At 45.8% G+C, this 26341-nt stretch overlaps 1 protein-coding gene across 1 annotated transcript in view; it reads left to right on the top strand.

Annotated features, from left to right (window-relative positions):
* Positions 1–26341, top strand: part of CD247 (CD247 molecule) — a 68263-nt gene that overhangs the window by 39543 nt on the left and 2379 nt on the right. Inside the window, exons 2-7 of the mRNA XM_060235152.1 lie at positions 13614–13717; positions 18319–18375; positions 24412–24495; positions 24869–24904; positions 25656–25712; positions 26291–26326. Of these exons, the coding sequence (XP_060091135.1) occupies positions 13614–13717; positions 18319–18375; positions 24412–24495; positions 24869–24904; positions 25656–25712; positions 26291–26326 (374 nt within the window). The remainder of the gene's footprint in view (positions 1–13613; positions 13718–18318; positions 18376–24411; positions 24496–24868; positions 24905–25655; positions 25713–26290; positions 26327–26341) is intronic.

The raw sequence follows: 26341 nt of genomic DNA, 5'->3' as shown, positions 1-26341 counted from the left end.
GGGTTATTGTGAAGATAAAATGAAGATGAGGAGAATGATCTATGGTGTTTTGGCTTACAGAAGCCTCTTCCACCACCTGTGGGGGGGAGGGGGAAGATGAGGAGAATGATCTGTGGTGTTTTGGCTTACAGAAGCCTCTTCCACCACCTGTGCAGGGGAGGGGGGAGAGAAGTAGGGTAGTGACCCTGGAGGTAGTCATGACTCTTGTGGTATCATCATGATGGCAGATGAACACATAGATTATAAATAGAGCTTACATTTGTATTGTGTATCCTAGATGGGATATGTTCCCACTTCCTTGAGCCTTTTCTCCTTCCACAGCAATTAATCTGTCATATTTGTGAGGAGTGGGAAGATTCTTTACCTTTTTTCCAGGATAGGTTTTCAAAGAGGAAGTGTCTGGAAGTAGTCCTTGCTTAGTACTATGACCTTGGTCATTATCAGTTAATTAGAGCCAGTCTGTGATCCCAAGCAGCATCTCATTCTTTCAAGTAATTAGTTGCAGCACCTATGAGAAAAAGCTGTTTCATGTTTGAGGAAAAATTGATGGTCTTCTTCACAAGCTGGCTTCTTATTTAAATATGACTGACATCTGGTCTGAGCTCTTTCAATCAGACTGGTGATGGGGTAATCTATCTGTACATGGTAGAGTCCATACATGTACTGGAATTAGTGGTAGAATGCATTATGTAAGGTACTACAAATGGGGGAACCACATTTTTCAGTGGTTCCTCCCCCATCCATAGAAATACTTCCTGCAGACAGACAGCTAGCATGTCAGGGGGTTGTTTTCTCATGTTAGTGTTCTTTACACTCCTTTTCTTACCGAAAGCATAAAAGTCTCTGTGGGCTATCCTAATTTTAAAAAGTGTTAGATAATTAAATAATGATAATAATAATAATACTTTTTATTTGTATCCCGCCCTCACCGCCAGGGCAGGCTTAGGGCGGCTCACAACATACGAATGTAATATACAATAAAACCATACATAGTAATTACAATTACAATTATAAAATCATCATTAAATCATTAACAACTTGTATTAAAATTAACATTGTGGTGCTATAAGTTAGGTATTTAATAAAATTCAGTGGCTAAAACATGTCCAGCGAAACTTTCTTGGCTCGGTATTAGGTGAAGGCTATTTTGAAGAGGTAGGTCTTACAGGCCCTGCGGAATTGGTCTAAACATCGCAGGGCCCGTACCTCCTCCGGGAGTTGATTCCACAGCAGTGGAGCTGCAATGGAGAAGGCCCGATCCCGGGTGGTCTTCAATCTGGCCTCCCTTGGCCCAGGGATATTCAGCTGGTTCTTTCCAGCTGACCTCAGCGCTCTCTGGGGCTCATATGGGGAGAGACGGTCCCTCAAGTAGGCAGGTCCTTGGCCATATAGGGCTTTAAAGGTGATAACCAGCACTTTGTAACGGACTCGGTACACCACTGGCAGCCAGTGCAGTCCGTGCAGCCCCGGCTGTATGTGCTCCCATCTTGGGAGTCCCAGCAGCAGCCTAGCCGCCGCGTTCTGCACCAGCTGCAACCGCCGAGTTCGGCACAAGGGCAGCCCCATGTAGAGGGCGTTACAGTAGTCCAGTCTCGAGGTGACCATAGCATGGATCACCGTTGCTAGGTCCCGGCGCTCCAGGAAGGGGGCCAACTGCTTCACCCGTCGAAGGTGAAGGAACGTAGACTTGGCAGTGGTCGCTATCTGTGCCTCCATTGATAATGAAGGCTCCAGAAGAACCCCCAAGCTCTTGACCCTATGGGCCGCTTTCAGCAGCACACCGTCAAAAACTGGAAGGGGGATTTCCCTTCCTGGGGCACTGCGGCCCAAGCAAAGGACCTCTGTCTTAGTTGGATTCAACTTCAGCCCACTCAGCTTGAGCCAACCTGCCACGGCGTGCAATGCTAGGTCCAGGTTTTCTGGGACACAGTCAGGTCGGCCGTCCATTAGTAGATAGAGCTGGGTGTCATCTGCGTATTGGTGGCACCCAAGCCCAAACCTCTGAGCAATCTGGGCAAGGGAGTGCATGTAGATATTAAACTACATCAGAGAGAGAACTGCCCCTTGTGGCACCCTGCACACTAGTGGGCGCCTCCGGGACAGCTCTCCCCCAATTGCCACCCTTTGTCCCCGTCCATCAAGGAAGGTGGAAAGCCACTCTAAGGCCGACCCCCTAATCCCTGCGTCGGTGAGCCGGCGGGCCAGTAGCCGATGGTCGACTGTGTCAAACGCAGCCAACAGATCTAACAGCATCAGCACCGCCATGCCGCCTCGATCCAGATGCCGCTGGAGGTCATCCACCAAGGCGACCAGCACTGTCTCCGTCCCATGGCCCTGACAAAAGCTGGACTGGTGGGAATCTAAGGTGGAAGTGTCATCCAAAAAACTCTGTAACTCTAACGCCACTGCCCTCTCAATAACTTTACCTGAATGGTAAGTTCGAGAACGGTCGGTAATTCGCCAATTCGGCCGGATCTGCTGTACTTTTTTTCAAGAGAGGGCGAACCATAGCCTCTTTCAAGGATGTTGGAAATTGCCCTTCCAAGAGGGATCTATTTATAATATCCTGTACAGAATATCTAAGCTCCTTCTGGCAAGATTTAATTAGCCAGGAGGGGCATGGGTCAAGATCACAAGTTGTAGGGCGCACAGTAGAGAGAATTCCGTTGACTTCCCCTAGGCTAAGTGCGTCGAAGTGGTCCAAGATAAAATCAGAAGACAGACACGGAGCCTCGGGTTCTTGTACTGCATCCAATGTGGCGGGAAGGTCCTGGCGGAGCGACGAGATTTTATCTGCAAAAATTTTTGCAAAAGCCTCACAACCTATTTCCAATTATCTCATGTTTGGTCTGCCTTGAGGCAGAGTAGTCAAATTCTCAATTATCTTAAATAATTGTGCCGGGCGCGAATTTGCAGATGCAATCCTAGCTGCAAAGCAATCTTTCTTTGTGGCTTTGACTGCCATCTCATAAGACTTCATAAACGTTCTGTAAGATGTTCTCGTCGCTTCGTCACAAGTATGCCGCCACCGCCTCTCTAGTCGTCTGAGTCCCTGTTTCAGCTGGCATAGCTCTGAGGTGTACCATGGAGCCAGCCTATTACGGGGACGCAGAGGACGCCGGGGTGCGATCTCGTTAATGGCCCTGGATAGCCTGTCATGCCAGGTGTCGACCAGGTCATCAAGGGAATCGCTAGGGGGCCAGGGGTCCTGCAGAGCCATTTGGAACCACTCAGGGTCCATCAGACTCCGCGGGCGAGCCAAAATAGGCTCTCCACCCATACAGTGTTGGGGTGGCGCACCCACACGAGCCTTGAGGGCTAGGTGATCCGACCATGGCACCGCTTATACAGCGATATCGTCCACCAAAATCCCGGATGTAAAGATCAAGTCTAACATGTGCCCGGCCTGATGCATGGGAGTGGTAACAAATTGGGAGAGTCCCAGTGTCGCCATGGAAGACGCTAGGTCCAGCGCCTGATTGGAGGCCATGTCATCTGCATGGACATTGAAATCACCCAAGACCATAAGCCTTGCGAACTCCAATGCCCAGCTTGCCACGGCCTGCATCAGGGATGGTAAGGCGCTGGCCGGTGCGTTAGGCGGACGGTACACCAGCCAAATTGCCAACCCCTCCCCCACATCCCACATCAGACCGGCACATTCCAGACCATCGATCGTTGGGGCTGGGAGAGCCCTGAAGGAGTAATCCTCCCGTATGAATAAAGAGAAGATTCAGGATCCTGAGTTTTGAGATGCAGTCTAATTTCTACAAGGCAGCAATTAAGATTAGTAAATTAGAAAGCATTGTCAAAAATTAGGTTTTGACAGATAAGGGCTTTACTGCTTAAGAATGGAGGCAGTGTGATAACAATAGCTACATTTTATAATAATTGCTGTGCTGTGGTAAGAGGAGTTGTGAAAAATTGCCAGTGGCTTCTAACATCTGAATTCTAAGTATATACAGGGGTGTCTGAGTGTGAGAGAGATTTCCAGACTGCACACAGTTTTCCTGCTGCTATATATGAAAGTGCCAACTGTGTAGAAATGCTGCTGTGTGAAACACTGCCTACAGCTTCATGAGTTGCTTTTTTTATTGAGAAGCAAGTTCCTGTGAGCTCAGTGGAACATACTACGAAATGATGCTTTGTATTGGTACTTCAGACTTTTCTCTTTGAACACCTGTTTTGAGATTTTTTTTTCCTAAAGGCAAAAAAGAAAGCACCTTTATTAAAGCTTTCACAGATAAAGTAGCAACATTATTTTTTAAAAAAAAGTGAATTGGCTTTGCTCTTCTTTTCAGTTTAGTCCATTGTCTGCATATTTACATTTGTGTATTTCCTTAATGCTCAAGTTGGACCACAAAATATATTTCATACACACTGTGACAGGACTATGACGACAAAGAAATGGTTTCCAATTCTATCTAAAGGGAAAGATTGTTTTGCCTATTACCTCCACCTTGGTCCTCCTCAGACCATGAACATATGAACATATGAAGCTGCCTTATACTGAATCAGACCTTTGGTCCATCAAAGTCAGTATTGTCTTCTCAGACTGGCAGCGGCTCTCCAGGGTCTCAAGCTGAGGTTTTTCACACCTATTTGCCTGGATCCTTTTTTGGAGATGCCAGGGATTGAACCTGGGACCTTCTGCTTCCCAAGCAGATGCTCTACCACTGAGTCACCGTCCCTCCCCTAATGTTTTCAAATAGAACAAAAGCTCTAGCCAGCATATGACAAAAGTCAGAGATTAAAGTTAAGTAGTAGTAATAGCAGCAGCAGTTGTTGTTCAGTTGCATAGCTGAGTCCGACTCTTCACAACCCCATGGACCATGTCACACCAAGAAGTAGTACTTTAACTTATTTAGTCATCTTGGCTGGAGATTTCATGAGCTTGTTAAGCTTCTATTTGGCACACAGCATGTGGTCCTACTTTAGCTATTTAATTATATCTTTCTACCCAATGGGAACTCAAAGCAGCTTACATTATTCTCTTCTCCTGTACTTTATCCTCACCATGCCCATGTGAGGTAGGTTAGGCTGGGAATGTGTAACTGGCCCAAGATCAATTGGCCAGCCTTTATGACAGAGGAGATGCAAACCTGAGTCTCCCAGATTCTGTTCCAACACTCTTAACAACTATCTTTTATTACCCTGTGTCTAGACTTCCCAATCAGTGTTGGACTGTCATATAATTCCACAAAAGCTGTAGATTGGAGGACTCTCTCTCTCCCCATCCAAACCTTATGTTTCCTGCCTTCTTCTTGAGATAATAATTTGCTCAGATTCCATGGTAGTTGGAATCGACCTCTCACAGAGATAGCTCATTACCCTGCTTTAATGTGTTTCTGGATTCCTCTAATTTTTTCCTGTTTTGGTTCTCCATAAACTCCTTTAAAACTTCTAGACTTACACTGGTGCCTTATCACCTGTTCATAGATTCCACTCCCCCACCACCAGTTTGTGGGTCACTGTTCAGAACTGCTGTGTTTGCTTGATTCAGTCCACATCAGCAGCTTCCTAGGTAAGCAGGAGAAAAGCTAGGGTGAGTGTGGGTGTCAGATATTTGGTGTCAGATTGGGAGTTTAAGCAGTGCTCTACAAATTTGGTATAGCTGAGCCTGTTCTGGTGTTAAGCCTGCTCTGGCGGGGAGGGTGGGATATAAATCAAACAAAATAAATAAAAATAAATAAAATTGAATTGTATTCCCATTTATCAACCTAAAAAAAAATCCACACATAGTACTCAGCAGGCATTTGTTCCTCAAAGATATAACTTTAGTTTGAGGAGAAAAGGCAATAGGAACACAGCCAGTTTCCCCCCAGTAGACTGCAGATCTTTGTTATCTTCTTCCATGCTAGAGAATCATTGTTGGTCTGTGCTATAATAGGAAGTGAGATAGATGTGCTCAGCCATCTCAGTTTCTTCTCCTGCTTTTTCCTACTTCCCTATTATTTCTGTCCCTAACTTCTCCTTCTCCCTCCACTCTTCTGTCTTAATTGCCTGTTCAGTTTCTCTCCTATGAAAGTGCTTCAGTAAGTCTCATTGTGAGAGGCACATCAGTCACCAGTGAAGGTTGTTCGGTGTTGAGGAAGTGGCTTTTATGCTGGTGGTGACGTGCTCGACTTTCAATCCAGCATACAAGGGAGGACCTGATGTGGATCCTGCAGGAGGAAACCATTTAGGAGTTCTTAGCACAGCTAAGAGCAATTTCAAAGTCAATGTGATATGACTTCCCCTGCGCTGTGGCTTTAATGTGTCTTCCTGCTGTGGTAAAGGGGGAGGGGCGGGGGCTGAGGGTGGTTTCTGCACCAGCAAAAGGAGGGCAAAACCATGAGTTTTGCTTGCTGTTTCAAACTTGAATGGGTCCTGTGTATAATATGAGATAATTGGCCAAATTGGGAGAATTTATACCTGTTGACTGGAGATGACTTGGATTAGCAAACTACACTGTTCACTTAGTAACGACAATAAAAATGAGGAATATATTGTTGTAAGAAAAAGCTCCTACTTTTCATACACATGGACATCGTGATCACCAGTATGGTTGCCAGGGTGCCTGGAGTTTTGACTCACACACATCTGCTCTAAGAAGTGGACTTTGCCCATGGTTTCTAAAACTTATGTGAATACTATAAGCCTCAGCTTTGCAGCAGCATTCTACATCTTTGGATGGGTGTTAGCCAGAACTACAGATGAGCCTCCAGCCGCTCCTTGCATACACAATCTCGGCAATTGTAGTGGAAGAAGCCATGCCGACAGGTAAACAGTTTCCAGCCTGTTTCCAAAGGCCAACACCACCAGAACCCATCTTGTTTTCCTGACTCCATTACAGCAAAGCAAGAGACTCACGTATCCAACAACTGCTTCAACTTCTGCATAAGGCAATCAAGCTTATCTTAGGTGTGAATCCTGCCAGACTGCCTAAGCTTTTGTCCAACGGAACCCAGGACAAAGGATGGTGCCAGCAGAGGAGTAAAGAAGAGGAAGAACAGCTTCACTCAGAGCTATAGTTATTGTATAAATCGGGTGTCACCTTAGGTATCAATATGACCCTCTATTGTCACTTATAGATAAGTTTGGATAGCTTGTTTAATCACCTTCACCCAATACCTCCACCCATGCCCTGCCCTAAATGTCACACTGGAGCCTCCCCCTTTCCCATTGTTACGTGGAAGCCCAATCAGGTAACCAGGTCCAAGTCCGCTCATTGGCCAGGTATGGGTATCCAATCAGGTGCCTCCAATAAACTGGTCATTGGCTACTGCACAAGTCCAGCCCTTATGGTCATTGCAGAGCCTCCCCTTTTTCTGAGGTGATGTACCAGCTGACCACCTGTCATCTGCCCCTGAACCTCCTACCCCCTTAGGGGTCAAGGCAGTTCTTATAACCTCTGACCCAACTCTCCACAGGTGTGCATCTAGCAGTACCCCATTCCTGCTGTTTAGATACGTCCCCGATTCCTGATCAGTTGAGGGTCCCTTCCCCCATCTCCCTAGTTTGTCGCCATTGGAGCCTTCCACGAAGACTACGATCAGTAATTATCATCCTGTTTGTCTATCCCTGTGTTACCTCTGTGCATTTCTCTCTATCTTTATTAGGTCTGTATGTGTGTTATATGTATCCATTACCTTGTATAAGTTTCTGTAATAAAAACATAATTGTTTTACTTAATTAGGGTCCTTGGTAAATTTAGCAATAATTTCTGGAAGTGGGATCCTGTATACATAGATTCTAGGTCCTTTTGAGCCAAAGTTGGCCACCTGTCAATTCCCCAACTTCTTTTGAGGGCATTTTGGCTTACATTGTCTTCAGATGTCTTTCCAAGCTACTTGATGTTTGTTTATCATTTGTTCCCGAGTGAGGACAAAGTAAAGGTATCAAATGCTTAGCATTTGCATTGCTCCAATGAAAATAGCAGGTCATATTAAAATGCCTTCTATTAAATTACACTATTGGTCCCCTTAGCTCAGTATTGTCTACTTTGATTGGCAGTGGTTCCAGGTTTTTAACTGGAGAGAATGGGTTTAGATTCTCAGGCTTTCTGGGTGCAAAGCATATATTTTACCTGGGGATACCAGGTGATGGCCCAGCTTTGTGGGTGGGGTATGAGCAGAAATGATGTTAGGCTACATGCTGAGCACATCCAGGTAAAAACTTGGGTGTGATGTCAGCTCTAGAAACTCTATGGTAGGGGCCCATGGGCACTGTGGTGCCTTCCAACATGTGTCTTGGTGCCTACCAAATGTTTTTAGAAAGTAGGTGGAGCCAGGTGAGGCTTTTGATCAGCAAAGCTTCTGATTGGTCACTGGAGACTTGATTGGCTGTGCAGATTTTGAAAAGCATTGCTGTGGGAGCAGGTTCCGACACAGCACAAGGATCTTCACTGTGTGATTGAAGGTAAGCTGTGGTTGCCATTCTGTGGCTGGCTGTGCCTCCCATGGCAGCCATTTTATGGCTTTGCCCACCACACTGTGTCAGAATTCCAGAAGTGCCTGCAGACTCGAAAAGGTGGGGGACCCCTGCTCTGTGGCATTACCATGGAGTTTATAGATCCATCTGTGGTTTTGCCCAGATGAGACATTGACACATAGCCCAACGTCATTTTTGCCACCAGCCCAAGTGGCAAGAGTGGGTGGGAGGGGCCTTCATCAAGAGATTGCCTGCCAAAAGCAGAAATGTAGAGTCTGAGGGAAATCAAGTTAAACCGCTGTGCAAAATGTCCAACCCCCTCCCCAAAAAAGAATTCTCCAAATTCACTTATAAATATATTACAACCATAAGTACTTCCTTTTATCTGTTTTAACCTGTCTGCTCAGCAATTTTCTTCGAATTCCCACGAGTTCTTGTATTGTGAGAAAGGGAGAAAAGTACTTCTTTCTCTACTTTCTCCATCCCATGCATTATCTTGTAAACCTCTATCATGTCACCCCGCAGTCGACGTTTCTCCAAGCTAAAGAGAGTTTAATTTTGAAACTCTTTAGTAATGTCTTTTTGTACAAAGCATCCAGAAGTCTAAATGGTTACGCTGACTCAGAAGGTGGCTGAGTTACTTGGGCAGATCAGTTTATGAGAAGCTGCAGCTAGTCCTGCTATTAGACCACCAACCAGAAACTGCTTTTGGTTTACATTTTGTTATACTGTGGTTGTATGTATTCTGGCCATACTAATTCTCTGCATGAGAAGGGAACTGATATGGTAAATTGATACCAGGCACTCTCCTTCACTGGAGGAATGACTATAACACGGAAGGGCTGTTTGCAACCTTGTACCTGTGTGCTGCCTCCATGCATTCTGGAAGTGTGGTCAGTTTCCCACTGAGGGTGGGGGATTTTCCCATTGCCTGACACTGCTCACCTGGGTGGAAGGAAGGAAAGTTCAGGTAAGATTGGGGGAGAGTGAGAAAAACATCCTTAGTGTGATAATGTTGCTTCTGGTGCAACCTGGGAGTGACATAATCATTCCTGGCGAGGCTCTAGGATTTGTCAAAACAGCTTGGGGCGAATCCTGAATTCTAGAGCATCAATCCTGGCATGATGCTGTCACTTCTGGGTCGCATTGGAATCAGGCCTCAGATTCAGCAGGAGCTCACAGAAGCGCAGCTCCTGAACCTTTCTGATGGTTCCCCCTCCTCCTCCCACCTACCTGCATAACAATCCCTGGATTAGGAGAGCGGGCAGGCAGTCAGCCACCAGGGGCTTTGCCACGCCCCCAGCAGCCCTCATTAACCCCTGGAGAAGCCCACACTACTCTTTCTTATGTGATTTTGTGTGGTGGGTGACTTGCTGGCCTTTTCACTGGGTGGGGGGCAGCCCAGGAGAGCCCCAGGTGAGCAAGGCCTGCTTGGGCTGGCTGGATCTCTAGCCAGCCCAAGCAGGCCTTGTTCACCTGGGGTTCTCTGTTCTTGCATTAGGTTGCTTTTGGCTGGGAGGTGGTGGCATATGCTAATGAGTTATGCTAATGAGCTCTGCCACCTATTTTTCTACAAAACAACCTCTGACTGGAAGTGACATCATTGCACTGGGGATACTGATCACCCTCATATTGTGACATGCAGCTGAATGTAGCTGACCAGCTGTATGTGCTGTGCTAAGTTGGATCCAGTTACTGAGAAGTACATTCAATTGATATAAGCAGAACTTACTATATTCATCTGATTGAGCTCTTAAGAACTTTCATTGTTGCTTGCTACCATGGTTCTGATCATTCCTATGAATGCTGATATTTTTGTAGTCTTTCCAAGGAGCTTGGGCAGTTGCTGAAAACATCCATAGCTTGTTTTAACATGTAACGTTTTTTTTTCTAAAGGATATAAATTTGGGCATATTCTATGCTGCCTCTCATATGGGTCAAGTGTGGTGGATTAAATCAAGCTCAGTACTCAATGAACAACAGTAAACTCAGTGTGGAATCAGATATACAATTTTAATGAGTAAAATAATTTAAACTAATGGAAGTAACGGTCTAGGGCGATGTTTAGAATTAGAATACAGAGCACATGGGAAAATGGACTGCAGTAGCAATACAGCATTGGCAAGGTTTATCCATGTTGTCCAATATTTGTTCTTTGATTGGCTTATATCGGTATGGTGCCATGATCTGGATGACTCAGACTCAGGGCTTTTTTTTGTAGCAGGAACTTCTTTGCATATTAGGCCACACACCACTGATGTAGCCAATCCTCCAAGAGCGTACAGGGCCTACTGTAAACTGCCTGCAGAAAGATTGGCTACATCAAGGGTATATGGCCCAGGGCTTTTTTTGTAGAAAAAGCCTAGCAGGGACTCATTTGCATATTAGGCCAGACCCCCTGATGCTAAGCCAGCCGGAACTGCATTCCTGCTAAAAAAAAAAAATCCCTGATGTGGTCTAATATGCAAAGGAGTTCCTGCTACAAAAAAAGCCCTACTCAGACTAGTCCAGTCTTGTCAGATCTTGGAAGTTAAGCAGGACTTGGATTGGAAGACCACCAACAAAGTCCAGGGTTGCTATGCTAGGGTTGCCAGCTCTTGGAGGTGGCATCTGAGGAGGATGGGATTTGGGAAGTGAGAGGACTTCAATAGGGTGTAATGTCCTACAGTTCATCTTCCAAAGTAGCCATTTTCTCCAGGCAAACTTACCTTTGTTGCCTGAAGATCAATTATAATAGCAGGAGCTCTCCAGCCACCACCTGGAGGCTGGCAACCCAATGCTATACAGCAGTTAGCAATGGCAAACCACCTCTGTCCATCTTTTGCTAAGAAAACCCTATGCGGTTGCCATAAGTCTTCTATGACTTAATGACACTTTCCATCATGTATTGGTGGGACTGGGGTGTCAAAATGGCCTAGGAGTGAGCTGTGCAGAGTGACCCTAGCAGAAGCTTCTTGACTTGGACTTAGGGCTGCCAATCCCCAGGTGGGGGCAGGGGATCCCCCGGTTTGGAGACCCTCCCCCCGCTTCAGGGTCATCAGAAAGCGGGGGGAGGGGAGGGGAATGTCTGCTGGGAACTCTATTATTCCCTATGGAGATTTATTCCCATAGAAAATCATGGAGAATTGATCCGCGGGTATCTGGGGCTCTGGGGGGGCTGTTTTTTGGGGTAGAGGCACCAAATTTTTAGTATAGCATCTAGTGCATCTTACCAAAATACCCCCCAAGTTTCAAAAAGATTGGACCAGGGGGTCCAATTCTATGAGCCCCAAAAGAAGGTGTCCCTATCCTTCATTATTTCCTATGGAAGGAAGGAATTGAAAAGGTGTGACGTCCCTTTAAATGTGATGGCCAGAACTCCCTTTGGAGTTCAATTATGCTTGTCACAGCCTTGATCTTGGCTCCACCCCTAATGTCTCCTGGCTCCACCCCCAAAGTCCCCAGATATTTCTTGAATTGGACTTGGCAACCCTACTTGGACTCAGCCAGTGACTAGGGTTGCTGATTTGGGGGGGAGGGGCTTCTCTTCCTCCCTATCAGAGAAGTGTTATCTGAAGCCATTAGCAGATGATCATGTGTATCTCCATTCTGGGAGAAGATAATTTGCTTTTTTCTGCAGGTTAAGCAGAGGAGGCAGCAAGGCAGGCCTTTTTCTAGCCAGCTGGGAAATTTATCAGTGATAACAATGACCTCTGCCATCTCTGTTGTCTCCTATGCTAATGCTGGAAAGCTTCCCATCCTGTTTTACCTCACTGAGGCATTTTGTGTTAATCAGTGTGCAAACAAGGGCCTCAAGCAGGGTAGCTGTTTTTGTTGCTCTGATTGTTACATTTTGCTGCATGGAGGCATAACTATCATGTGGTAATAATCCATCAGCACAAATGCATAGTGTCTTTTATAGTGGCCTCAGTCACTTCACGGTAGGGTATTAACTAAGTTTTGGGCAGCAGTATGGACATGTAATGATAACATCTTCAGTGGAAGAGACTGAATATACGCCATTACTCCTAGTTCTGTAGCTATTTTGCAGTATGGTAGATTTTTCATGTACTTTCGCCATCTACAATACCCACCCACCCCCCACTCCGGTTTGGGTCTGAATGTCATGTCACACAGTCTCTAAGCCTCTTAAACTGTAATATGTGAGGTAGGGAAATATGATTCCAGTTGTAGGCAAAAGCAGGGATGGGCCTCAGTTGCTGCTACAAAGTGCACTGTATTGTGTGTTCAGTAGCATTTAGAGATAAAATCTGACAGGAGTCTTTTTCTAACACTACACTGGCAAAGTCTTGCCACTGGAGCTTGGTTTATACTTGGTTACCAGTGGCCCTCCAGGGCAATAACCTAATGGGAAATTAAAAGGGCCAGTCCATCCTTGAACTTGTGTGGAATGACATTTGTGTTGGCAGTTGCTATGGATTTACGTGACATGACATGAAATACCAAGAATTGAAAACGGCTGACTCCTCACCCCGCCATACCCTAAGTATGACCAAATGTTTTTGCTGAACTGCAAGCCTGACTGAGGAAATGAGTAAATTAAGAATGGCTTTGGTGCCTTATGAGTAGTTCGGGGCTTCCCCATTGCTCTGTAAGTTCTTGGAGGATTGGCTACATCAGGGGTGGGTGGCCTAATATGCAAAAGAGTTCCTGCTACAAAAAAAGCCCTGGTACTATTATTAACAAGTGTTGTCCTTTTGTTGAAGAAATGGGTTTTGCGCCTTCAAGATGTGTACTCTTATAACAATATTCATGGCAGATCTAGAACCAGACAGCTGGCCATGGCTAAATGGTTGAGCAGCTGCTTTGCATGCAGAAGGGCCTTAGTTCAGCTCCTGGCATGGCCAAGTCAAGGATCTTATGTAGAAAGGTGCTTATGTAGAAAGGGCCTTTCTAAGACCCTGGAGTGCAGCAGAATGGATACTGGTTAATACAGCATTGGTTGAACTCAGCATAAGGTGGCTTTCTATGTTCAGAGAGCGAGGCTCCTGAAAAATAGCCAAATGGGGTTTGCACTGATTAAAAGTTTAACTTTATTCTTGATGAAGGCTGCTTGGCATTTTTCAGTCTTCATTCTTTATTTATGTAATACATTTTCATCCTACCCTTCCATTGGATTGAAAATTGTCCCTATTAGTTTGATCTGCAAATACTATAGCATGGAATCAATCACTTCATAGTTGTTATTAATTTTCTTCCAGATGCTAGTATGCTGGGGCTGGCAGATCCAAAACTATGTTACCTTCTTGATGGGATCCTCTTCATTTATGCTATAATCATCACAGCCTTTTTTGTAAAAGAGAAGGTGAGTTTTGCTTCTTCAAAAAGGGGAGCAGCTTGTTCTTGTATGTGGAGAAAATGTTTTTCTGCTTCCCTTCCTTTATTTGCACACTTAGTTTGAATATCCCCCTCTCCCATTTTTTTTCAACAAAAAAGACAAACATTATCTTGAAGCAGACTAAAAAATCTGTTGGTGGTGGTGGTCAACTAGAATAATTCCAGCAAAACTTTCCCTGTCTTTGCCATTTGGCAATTAATGCCACATAATAGCAGGGAGAGGCTACACAAATCCAGGCTACACTTATCTTCAGTCTCAGCAAGAAAGGCAGGCTATAAATAAAGTACTAAATAAAACGGATAGGCATAGGGTTTTGTATGCGTCTTTTAGGGATTTATCAAGATGTTCCTCTCTCCCCTTGACTGTTCCAAGCCATCTCAAGTGAGGCAACGCTTTTCATCAGCTGGATGATCAGTGAATGATGCCACTAAACTTGCCAGACTTCACGGGACAAAGGTGGGACTCCAAAAAATGTCATTACAAGTAACTGGCACTCTGCACACCACCACCACCACCACCTCCTCCTCCTCCTTCGGCTGATACTTTAGGTGAATGGCTTTCTGGAGCTGCATGTGTATGCAATGAAATGTATATATGTGTAGTAATACTAGTATGTAGTATATGCATATTAATCAATGAAATGTGTGTGTGTGTGTGTAATGTGTGTGTGTATGTAGATAAACATATGAAGAAAATGTGGCAATATATGTAGTGTACACAAATTTAATACTTGGGTGTATAAATAGTAGCTCACTATGGCAAAAAGGTGTGATATGAAGTATGGCCCTTCACTTTTAGCATGTAGAACTTCTCTTATGCAGTTAGGTCTGCCAGCTGATTTGGAAAAAAAAACCCTCCTCCCTTTAACGGAGATATTTTCTGTGGCCATTAGCAGGTGATAATGCATGTTTCCATGCTGAGAGAAGATAATCTCTTGTTTTCTACAGGTTAAGCTGTAATTAAACACACAGGAGACAACCAGGCAGGCCTTTTTTTTCTGGCAAACCTAGATGCAGGTCTTCTGAAGCAAAGGAGAGATCTTTAAACTAGCAAAGTGGTGTTTGCTTCCTCTTGCTTCTAGTTCTGTCTCCCATTTCCCCCCTGAATTAATTGTAATTTTCTTTCTTTGTGGCAATACATTTTCTCTCAGTGGCATTAAATGCAACAGAAGGAAGTGGGAAAGAAACAAACACAAATGGATGATTTTAACAGTCAGCTAGAAAGGGTTATGTGTGCCATTATCAATCCTGCCTCAAATGAAAGGGGCTGATTTTAAGAATGGGAGTCTTGCCAGAGAAAAACCACGTCCATGTACTTCCTGATGGACGTTGTGGCTGACTGCAGGAGCCACATCCTCAGCCTCATGTCAAGTCCAGGCTGTGATCATTAGGGAGGGAATGGCAGGACCCTCGTGAAAGGAGTCAGGAGTGAGCAAATTGGCAACCAGCTGCTTGCTCCCAGCCACAAATGCTTCTCTACTGGTCAACTAAAAATCAAAGTCAATTTTTTCTACCTCAAAGTAGAAAACCACATGGGAGACCCAAAGGTGAATTCAAACACTGACAGCAGCTATTCGTGGTCCTCAGGTTATGCCTTCAAATACAGTTAGACATTAGGAAGCAGAATCTACTATTTTCACCTTGTCTTAATGATTAGCTCATCTACTATACCGAAGACTGAGAAAAATTCTGTGTTGGAAGTAGAGAGGAAGATTTCTAGCCTTCTCTCACCAGCACACTTTTTGATCTTGAAATCTTTTACATTTGGTTACCTGTAACAACAGTGGGATCTTTCTTTCAATTAACCATACTAATCCAGTTGTTGTCCCCCAAAGGGAGAGTTGCTCAGAAGTTAGGATGGGAATGTAAGAATGAAGTGCAAAAGCTTCTCAGCATAATTAATGACTATTTAAATATACTTAAGGGCTATTTAATTTCTTCCAAACAAAAAGACTAAAATGGAGGTAAGTCAAACTTAACTATAGGTCTTATTTAGAGGAGTATTTTAACACCTGGAAGTAAATACTAATATGTGTGGCACTCTTTAGGGTTTGTAGAGTCTTTCGGGATCAAGTGCCGTGCTCTACTGGAGGAAGTTTTCCTTCCAGAGTGTGTGGCACTCTGCTCAATCTTCAGACCAGTGGCAAGATGTAAGACTTTCAACATCTACTGTGGACATGCAGTTTGCCAACAATACTTTGCCATATGTGCCACCTGTCTACTTCCATGGGGATGCTCTGTGAGGAGAGTTTTACAGTATGTGATCAGATCATTAAGAAAGGGAAAAAAGATGATCCAGGAAATAACTGGCCAGTTAGTTTGACCCTGATTTCCTGACAAATTTTAGAACAGATTATTAAGGGGTCTGTTTGTGACCATTTGGAGAGATATATGGATTGAACCCAATTACTTTTAGGTGATCTGAGGCCCAGCTGATAGATTGTACTCAGAGGGTGATAGTTCATGGTCCCCCTTCAGCCTAGAGGGAGGTGACAAGTGGGCTTCCCAAGGTCCAGTTTTGGGTCCAGTGCTGTTTAATATCTTTATAATTACTTAGATTAGGAAATATAGATTGTGTTCATCAAGTTTATGGATGATACAAAACTGGGTAGGGTAGTTAATATCTTGGAGGATAAAAAGAGGATGCTGCTGAATGTGGATATGATGGATGATTGGCAAACAATCATCCAGGCAAACAAAATGAAGTCTAATAGGGACAAGTATAAAATTTTACACTTGAGTAATAAAAATAACCTATAAATATTGGATGCGTGAACCCTGGCTGGGTAGTACAACTTGTGTAAAGGATTTCAGGATTCTAGTGGGCCATAAGCCATATGAACCAGCAGTGTGATGTAGTAATAAAAAGGGCGAATGTAATTTTAGGCTACATTACCAGAAGGGTAGGTCGAGGTCATGCAAGGTATTGGTGTCGCTGCACATTGTTGTGGTTAGATCTCACCTGAAGTATTGTGTTCAGTTTTGGGCACAACAGTTTAGGAAAGATGTTAAACCAGAATGAGTCCAATGTAGAGCAATGAAACTGGTGAGGGGCTTGGGGACCACATCCTATGAGGAGAGGTTGAAGGAGCTGGGGATCTCTACATTGGCGAAGAGATTCTTGTGGTGTGATATGATTGCCATATTCTAGTATCTGAAAGGATGCCATTTGCAGGATGGAGACAGATATGTTTTCAGTAATATTGGATGACAGCACTTGGACTAATAGATATAAACTACAGCAAAGGAGGTTTCATCTCCAGTTTGGTATAGTGGTTAAGTGTGCAGACTCTTATCTGGGAGAACCAGGTTTGATTGCTCACTCTTCCACATGCAACTGCTGGAGTGACTGTAGGTCAGTCATAACTCCCTCAGAGCTGTTCTGCTCATGAGCAGTTCTTGGAGAGCTCTCTCAGCCCCACCTACCTTACAGGGTGTCTATGTGGGGAGAGAAAGGGAAATGAGATTGTAAACTGCTCTGAGACTCCTTTGGGTAGTAAACAGTGGGGAATACTTCCAATGTCTTCTCTTCCTCAATTTTGAAATAATTTCTTGGCTCTGAGGTGTGTTTGATACTGGAACAGTCACCCTCAATTCAGTGTTTCTTTGGCATAAAATCTCAGAGCAAGGAACACCCCACTATCTTTATGCCTGTCAAGCAGAGGTAAGTACTTGGTCTCCTTCTTGATGCATACACAGTAGCCAGTTGTCCAGTGGGAAGGCATAGATTTGTCTCCTCCTACTTTGGTAAAAGTTTTAGAGCCTTACTATATGTGTATTCATAATTGTGGGATTACATGGAAAGGATACGCTTCATTGCAGTGACCCTTCTGGGCCTTGAATCTTAATCTGAAGGCAGTTGGGGAGCCAGAGATGCCAGAAAGAAGAAATGGCTCTCCATTAGCAGGCCACCCTAGTGACCCTGTGTCCACATCATTAATCCATGCTCCTCAGGGTGAGAAGGTACCAAATGCCAGTTCATTAGTATCCTAAGCACAAGTTTGGAACTTTGAAGCCTCGCTGAACTCAATTACATTTAATTCATGCAATTCTAGAAAAAAGGAGGGGAAAGAATAGATGTTTTATGATGGCCATTTCAAATTCTGCATTTTGAACAACCAACTCATTGTGCAGCTTCCATTCATGTATTTCATTAGCACAGAATCATAACATCACAGAGTTGGAAGGGGCCATACAGGCCATCTAGTCAAGCCCCCTGCCCAATGCAGGATCAGCCTAGAGCATCCCTGACAAGTATATAGAATCATAGAAATTTTATGTTGGTTATATAAGGGGATTGTGGGTAAAGAGATATCAGAACTTTTAGTGCATTATTTTGGCAAGGACTGGCATGGGAAACAAAAGAAGAGTGGAAGGCTTACCTGAAAAAAATTGTATTCTCCTGGGTAAAGACCCAGTCAGATAACCTCACCACTTTACAAATCATTAGCAGAGATTAACCTCATTTTAAGGGTAGCCTGCAGTTCTGGGGAATAGAAACTTGCTCATTAAATGGCTTGGCTAAGTATGTATGTGCTCTGTTCAACAATAATGTTTGTGTTTTTCCAGTTAAGCAAAGGCTCTTCTGAACCCTCACAAACTCAGGGCCTCGATGATGTATACAATGTAAGTAGCTAGCTTCTTACAACTCTTAATTTACATTTGTAAATGAAGACAAGTAATGAGATGAAGTCTGAAGTGGAGGGATTTGAACAACAAGTTTCAAGGGTTTGCCCTGATAGCTCCCGTTATAATTGGAACTAGACATCTCCAGAGTCTGCATCAATCCTAAATAGATCCAAACTATCCATCTGCTTCCCCCAATCCCTCTCCTTTTTTTAATCTGTAGCTGATTTATGGCGACCCCCATAGGGTTTTCAAGGCAAGAGATGTTCTGACATAGTTTGCCATTGCCTAAGTATCATGACCCTGATATTCCTTGGAGGTCTCCCTTCCAAATACTAGCCAGGGCTGACCCTACTTAGCTTCTGAGATCTGACCAGATTGGTCTAGCCTGGACTATCCAGGTCATGGCCCCTCTCCACTACTCCCCTACAAAGGTGCATGGCAATGCAGGGCCTCAGAATGTACAGCCTAGCTCAGGCCGTGGCATCTTGGCTCAGGATGAGTCGACTGAAACTGAATCCGACAAAGACGGAGGTTCTCTACCTGAGTCGGGGTGGTCCAAGGGGAGAGATCCATCTGCCGACTCTTGACGGGGTGCCATTAACACCGGTCCCTAAGGCCAGGAGTTTAGGCGTGCTCCTTGAGTCCTCCCTTACAATGGAGGCCCAGATAGCAGCCACTGTTAGATCTGCCTTTTTTCATCTTCGGCGGGCACGGCAGCTGGCTCCTTTTCTGGAGCACAACGATTTAGCGATGGTAATCCATGCTACGGTCACCTCAAGAATAGATTACTGTAATGCTCTCTACATGGGGCTACCCTTGACGCCAACCCGGAGACTACAGCTAGTGCAGAATGCTGCGGCACGGCTGCTGATGAGGCTGCCACGATGGGAGCGCATTCAGCCAGTGCTGAAAGAGCTGCACTGGCTACCTGTTGTGTTCCGAGTTCGCTTCAAGGTGTTGGTAGTGACCTTTAAAGCCCTTTATGGTCAGGGACCTGCATATCTACGGGACCGCCTTTCTCCGCATATCCCCCAGAGAGCACTGCGTTCAGGGGCAAAAAAACCTACTCTCGGTCCCCGGACCAAAAGAAGCCAGGCTATGCGTGACAAGATCTAGGGCTTTTTCGGTGGCAGCGCCAGAGCTCTGGAATGCTCTTCCAGAAGCCATACGGGCCCTGCGGGATCTGTCTGCGTTCCGCAGGGCCTATAAGACCGAGTTGTTCAAGCAGGCCTTCGATGCTTGATGAAGATGGCTGCCACCGGACATCACACAGAATGCCGGTGATCACTGTTTGGAATTCTAATGCCGCTATAATGTAGGGATTCAGCACTTTAAAATGGTTTTAATAATTTTAATTGTAATATGTTTTTTAAACTGAAAATGTTAAATTATGGTTTTATATATTGTACCGGTTTAATTGTGTAGATACTATGAGCCGCCCTGAGTCCGCTTGCGGAGAGGGCGGGATATAAATCAAATGTAATAAATAAATAAATAATAGGCCCATAGCCAAGGTGGGGCATACTGTGGCCATGCCCTCGACTCTCCTTCCACACCCACTACATCACCTTCCAGACAATCAGTTTTCCTCCATTTTTTCTGCCAATTTTAAAAGCTTTTAAAATGTAAAATTGATTTAAATCACGCCATTTCACCACCACTCTGCCCTGCTGAATGAAGATCTCATTCATTATTAGTCTCGCTGGCAGTGGGAATGCAGAAGTAGGAATGCTGCTGGCACCTGCATTTTAAAGAACAGAAAGCATGTGGCCCTTTGCTTTCAAAGGAAAGACGCCTCAGATTTCAGGGAGAGAACCCCAAAGAATTATGAAATGGGGCAGGAGGAAAACTCATGTGTGTCTTTGATTAGTTTGTAACTTTTTAAAAAGTCAAGTAAAAAAAACACAGAAAAAAAGAATGTTAGACAGTAAGGGGGGGAGGGTCACCTGAAAACTTCAGCAAGAAGGGTGGCTCAAGTGAGATCTCAGTGAATGGGAGAAGGGAAAAAATCTAGCACTGCCACAAAGAAAACTGAGCATGTGGTTGGCACAGTCTCCTTTTTAATTAAAGTTCAGTAACACTAATGCAAGATGAAAGATGAATTGAGGTACTTAATATAAGATTGTGCTGCAAAGAAACACAAATGGGAGTTCTATCCCCACTGCTCTTTCCAGTCTCAAATGGACAGAGTTTCAACACAGGAGAGAGAATGTGAATTGGTAGCAGCTAGCATAGGGAAGGGAGGATTGTGATAATAACAGCACAGGAGTTAGACAGCCAGTATGGTGTAGTGGTAGGGTTGCCAAGTCCAATTCAAGAAATATCTGGTAGGGGTCCCAAATCCCCCGCCTGGGCGGGGGACCCCCGATTTGGAGCCCCTTCCCCTCGCTCAACAAAAATCTGGAAAGCGGGGGGGAATGGCGGCCCTTCCCACCAAGATGAGCCGAGCGCGAGCGGGCCTCTGGCTGGGTTGGCTGCCCACCGAGGTCTCGCGCCGCTGGAGCTGGGCGCTCCTTCTCGGAGCCCTTTTCTTTCTGGTGGCGCAGCTTCCCTTCCCGCCTCAGCTCAGCTGGCTGGGGGCTCTTCCGCGCCCTGGTGGTGGAGGGCCGGCTGTCCCCGGAAGGAAGGAGGGAAGCGCGCTTCTGGGCCTCTTCTGCGGCGGCAAAAACATCAAAGCTAACTAAGGCAGGCAAACAAATGAAAGAAAAGTGAGCTCCGTTGCTGCTGGCCGCGCTCGCTGCCTTGGCGCCCGCAGCCACTCAGCAGGCGACGACGGCTCCAGCTGCATCACCACCCCACGACGAGCCGGCAGGTGAGCAAAGGCCCAAGAAGAGAGTCGCTGCTGCCGGGGTCTTCCCGAGAGGAAGGGCAGCTTTCCCAGCGGGGCCGGGGCGACTCGCCTCCAGCCCTCCCCGTCCAAGACCAAAGGAGCGGCGGCGGCTGCAAGCTGCGCGCTCGGCCAGCCGGGCTTGGGTTTCTTGGGGCTTCTTGCTCCGAGTGGGCTTTCTTCTTTTGCTGCTTGGTCGCCGCTCGCCTGCCGGGTAAGAGACTTGCACGTGGCCAAGATCCCCGGAGAGGAGGCGGGCGGCGGCTGAGAGGGGAGAGGATCGCCGTCTTCAAGTCCTTGAAGGGCTGTCCTAGAGACGATGGGGTGGGATTGTTTTCTGTGGCTTCGGAAGGCAGGACCAGAACCAGTGGGTTGAAATTAAATCACCCACTGGTTCTGGTCCTGCCTTCCGAAGCCACAGAAAACAATCCCACCCCATCGTCTCTAGGACAGCCCTTCAAGGACTTGAAGACGGCGATCCTCTCCCCTCTCAGCCGCCGCCCGCCTCCTCTCCGGGGATCTTGGCCACGTGCAAGTCTCTTACCCGGCAGGCGAGCGGCGACCAAGCAGCAAAAGAAGAAAGCCCACTCGGAGCAAGAAGCCCCAAGAAACCCAAGCCCGGCTGGCCGAGCGCGCAGCTTGCAGCCGCCGCCGCTCCTTTGGTCTTGGACGGGGAGGGCTGGAGGCGAGTCGCCCCGGCCCCGCTGGGAAAGCTGCCCTTCCTCTCGGGAAGACCCCGGCAGCAGCGACTCTCTTCTTGGGCCTTTGCTCACCTGCCGGCTCGTCGTGGGGTGGTGATGCAGCTGGAGCCGTCGTCGCCTGCTGAGTGGCTGCGGGCGCCAAGGTAGCGAGCGCGGCCAGCAGCAACGGAGCTCACTTTTCTTTCATTTGTTTGCCTGCCTTAGTTAGCTTTGATGTTTCTGCTGCCGCAGAAGAGGCCCACAAGCGCGCTTCCCTCCTTCCTCAGCTCAGCATTAGGAAGGATTTCCTGAAAGTTAAGAGCGGTTCCTCAGTGGAACAGGCTTCCTCGGGAGGTGGTGGGCTCTCCTTCCCTGGAGGTTCTTCAACAGAGGCTAGATGGCCATCTGACAGCAATGAAGATCCTGTGAATTTAGGGGGAATTTGTGAGTTTCCTGCATTGTGCAGGGGGTTGGACTAGATGACCCTGGAGGTCCCTTCCAACTCTATGATTCTAAGATCCCTCCTTCCGCTGTCTCGTCCTCATCGGGTTGCCAGTCTCCAGGTGGGGACAGGGCATCCCCCGGTTTGGAGGCCCTCCTCCCGCCTCAGGGCCATCAGAAAGCGGGGAGGGGGGGAAATGGCTGCTGGGCACTTTATTCCCTATGGAGACCGATTCCCATAGGGTATAATGGAGAACTGATCTGCAGGCATCAGGGGCTCTGGGTGGGGTGGGGGCTGTTGTTTTAAGATGAGGCCCCAAATTTGCAGCATAGCATCCGATGCCGCTCCTGGAAAGACCCTCAAAGTTTCAAAAGGATTGGACCAGGGGGTCCAGTTCTATGAGCCCCCAAAGAAGGTGGCTCCGTCTTTCATTATTTCCAATGGAGGGATGGAGGGAAGGCATTGAAAAGGTGTGCGGTCCCTTTAAATGTGATGGCCAGAACTCCCTTTGAAGTTCAATGATGCTTGTTGTAACCTCGCTCCTGGCTCCGCCCCCAGAGTCTCCCAGCTCCACCCCCAAAGTCTCCTGGCTCCACCCCCAAAGCCCCCAGATATTTCTTGAATTGGACTTGGCAACCCTAATATCTGGGGACTTTGGGGGTGGAGCCAGGAGACATTAGGGGCGGATCCAGGAGCAAGGGTGTGACAAGCATAAATGAACTCCAAGGGAGTTCTGGCCATCACATTTAAAGGGACGGCACACCTTTTCAATGCCTTCCTTCCATTGGAAATAATGGATAGGGGCACCTTCTTTTGGGGCTCACAGAATTGGACCCCCTAGTCCAGTCTTTTTAAAACTTGGGGGGTATTTTGGGGAGAGGCACTAGATGCTATACTGAAAATTTGATTCCTCTACCCCAAAGAACAGCCCCCCCCCAAGAGCCCCAGATACCCGTGGATCAATTCTCCATGATTTTCTATGGGAATAAATCTCCATAGGGAATAATAGAGTTCCTAGCAGACATTTCCCTCCCCTCCCCCCGCCTATGATGACGACCCTGAAGCAGGGGGAGGATCTTCAAACCAGGGAATCCCCTGCCTCCACGTAGGGATTGGCAACCCTATGTAGTGGTTAAAGTGTAAAACTAGGACCTGAGTAAACCCAGTTTCATTCTGCCCTGGAAGGGTCAGTCACACACATTCAGCCTCAACTCTTTCACAGGGTTATTGTGAGAATAAAATGGAGAAGAGAAGAATGATGTACACCACTTTGGGTCACCGCTGGGGAGAAAGGCAAGATATAAATAAAGCAAATAAATATATGTATTTGTTCCCCACTGCCGCCACACACACAATCTAGCTGCAGCCCTGGAGAGAAGATACTCTTCAAACAATTTCAGAAAACAAAGCAAAATGCTCACAGGATGATTGCAAAATAGCGTTTCAGAAGCTGAGGAAGGGAAAGCAACAGAAATGAAACCTCAATGAAGAGGTATTTCCCATACATTAAAAAGGGGAGAAATTCATTTCCACATGAAAGGTGAGGTAGTAGGGAATTCATAGTCAACTATTTTTAAATCCTTTAAAAGGCCCTCAAGCGTGTGTAGCAAGAATTTCTTTCCTGTAGCAAGAATTTCTTTCACAAAACAGTATCCAGCTACATTATGCACAGTAACTTCCACAGAAAAATTGGGGGTGGGGTGGGGAATGAAAAGTAGGAGGGAGGAAAAATCAGTTTGGTTTTTGGAAAATGTGATGTTTGTATTAGGTACAACGGGACATCCTGGCTTGCATGCACAATTTTTAGGCTGAGATCAGTTGGCATAGACTATACATCTCCAGTATTGGCAATATCCTTCATTAATTTAACCTGCTTTAGAACTAGTAGGGGACAACAAATTTGCACACAAGAGGATTCAATGAAAGAATAAAGATTAGCATCTTTCAGGGCTGCTTCTGCAGGATGTGGGTTATTAGCTCAATGTTGGTCTCTGCTCATGCTCAAGGCATGGTCCTGGTCAGACTGTGAAAAAATCTTTTTTGCCTCCTCCCACCCATTGTGTTTCTGTGTATTTAAATTTCAGAAACCGTCTCATGGATGCAGAGATGAGTACAATATGCTGGGAGCTAAGAGAGATACTGATGTTGAAGTGGGAGGGAGAAACCAGGTAAGTCTGCCTTCCACTGTATCTTTTTTCTGGTTATATTTTGTTCTTTCTGTTCTGCTGCATCTTGCACTGAGATACATCACAGGGGCCCTTATTTATTTATTTCATTCGATTTATATCCCACCCTACCCCACCGAAGCGGCATGACTCACTGTGCTTTCATGAAAGCATCAGCCATGGTATCATTGACCTCTCCCAAAAGCTTTGCCAGTCCTATGGAAGGCTGAGAAGTTTGTATGCATAGGCTTTTAATAATAAACTTACCCAAAAGGGCTGTGTGTGACTACTGTACAGCAATTCCACCAGTGCTTCCTGAATTCCATAAGAATTCTTTGAAATGATTCACATGACATATCCTCTCTTTGTTTTTCAGCACAGAAGAAAGAATCCTCAGGACAGAGTTTACTCTGTGAGTAAAACAAGGAATTGGTTCTGGGAGCAGAGTTGAAAATTCTGTTACTTACCATTACAAAAGGGCACTTGCTCTGCTGTTGGCTCATAGGTCACACTTAAAAAAACCCCTTTCCCCCATACCTTTCTACTTTTAAATCACCTTCATATTTATTGTCCAATAGGCATCTGAAAGAGCTATTGTAAATAAGTGCTAAAGTTATAGCACAACACCCTTTTCCCTCACAAGCATATATTAAAAATGTGTCACTGTTTGTTTTTCACACTTTCCTTGTGAGCCTGTTGCTGCCACAGGAGGTATTTTAAACATCCTCTGACTTTGCTGTTGGTGTTAATGCTATATGAGCCAGCCTGCCTTGCTTTACAGTGCCTGCTGAACCCTCTTGGTCTTATGATCACTCTCTAATTCATCCATCTAGGTTTTTTTTTAAAAAAGTATTGTACCTGCTGTACCCACTTAGTGTGTGTGTGTGCTGCTGCAGTAAAGGAACCCTATTACATGAACCCCAATTAATTCTTCTCTTGATGGAGAGGTTACAAAATTAAATTCCAATCCCATGTTAAAGTCGCTCTTCCCTTCCTGTGTCCTTGGCTCCTACTGGGTTATTCTTTAGTTGTAAGGGATGGGAGAAGGCCCATTGGCTACAGAGAAAAGATTTATCATGTAATTAGGCTGTAAAAGGGCTTCTAAAAATAACAGAAAACAGATTCTTAAAAAACTTACTTTAACTCTGCTTTTCCATGGACAGTCTCTACAGAGGGATAAGATGGGTGAAGCATACAGCGAAATTGGAAAGAAAGGGGAGGTAAGTGATGCTTCCTGCCACTCTGGACCAGTTTGGTGTAGTGGTTAAGTGTGTGGACTCTTATCTGGGAGAACCGGGTTTGATTCCCCACTCCTCCACTTGCACCTGCTGGAATGGCCTTGGGTCAGCCATATCTCTGGCAGAGGTTGTCCTTGAAAGGGCAGCTGCTGTGAGAGTCCTCTCCAGCCCCACCCACCTCACAGGGTGTCTGATGAGGGGGAGGAAGGTAAAGGAGATTGTGAGCCGCTGTGAGACTCTGAGATTCGGAGTGGAGGGGGGGATATAAATCCAATATCAACATCATCTCCTTCTTCTTCTTCTTCTCCACCTCCTCCTCCTCTGTTGCTCAGAATACCATAGCAGACATCCCAAAAATCTCCTTAGTGCTTAACCAGCACTTCTGTTTTATTATTGACTGGTCCTTCAGTTGTTGTGTCAGAGTGCATAGCATCTACTCAACAGAGCCAGAGTGCATTCAGAAGAAAGGGACTCACTGGAGGCAGCTCACAAAAACCAAGAGAAGGAAGAACCCCTTGGAGTAGATCACGTCTATTAATCCTGTGTTTCTCTTTTCCCAGAGGCGCCGAGGTAAAGGCAGTGATGCTGTTTACCAGGTAAGGAGTGCTACT

This window comes from Heteronotia binoei, chromosome 3, assembly GCF_032191835.1.
Source record: "Heteronotia binoei isolate CCM8104 ecotype False Entrance Well chromosome 3, APGP_CSIRO_Hbin_v1, whole genome shotgun sequence".
NCBI classification, from domain to species: Eukaryota; Metazoa; Chordata; class Lepidosauria; order Squamata; family Gekkonidae; genus Heteronotia; species Heteronotia binoei.
Note: the sequence above shows the minus strand (reverse complement) of the source record. Positions and strands in the feature narration are given on the sequence as shown.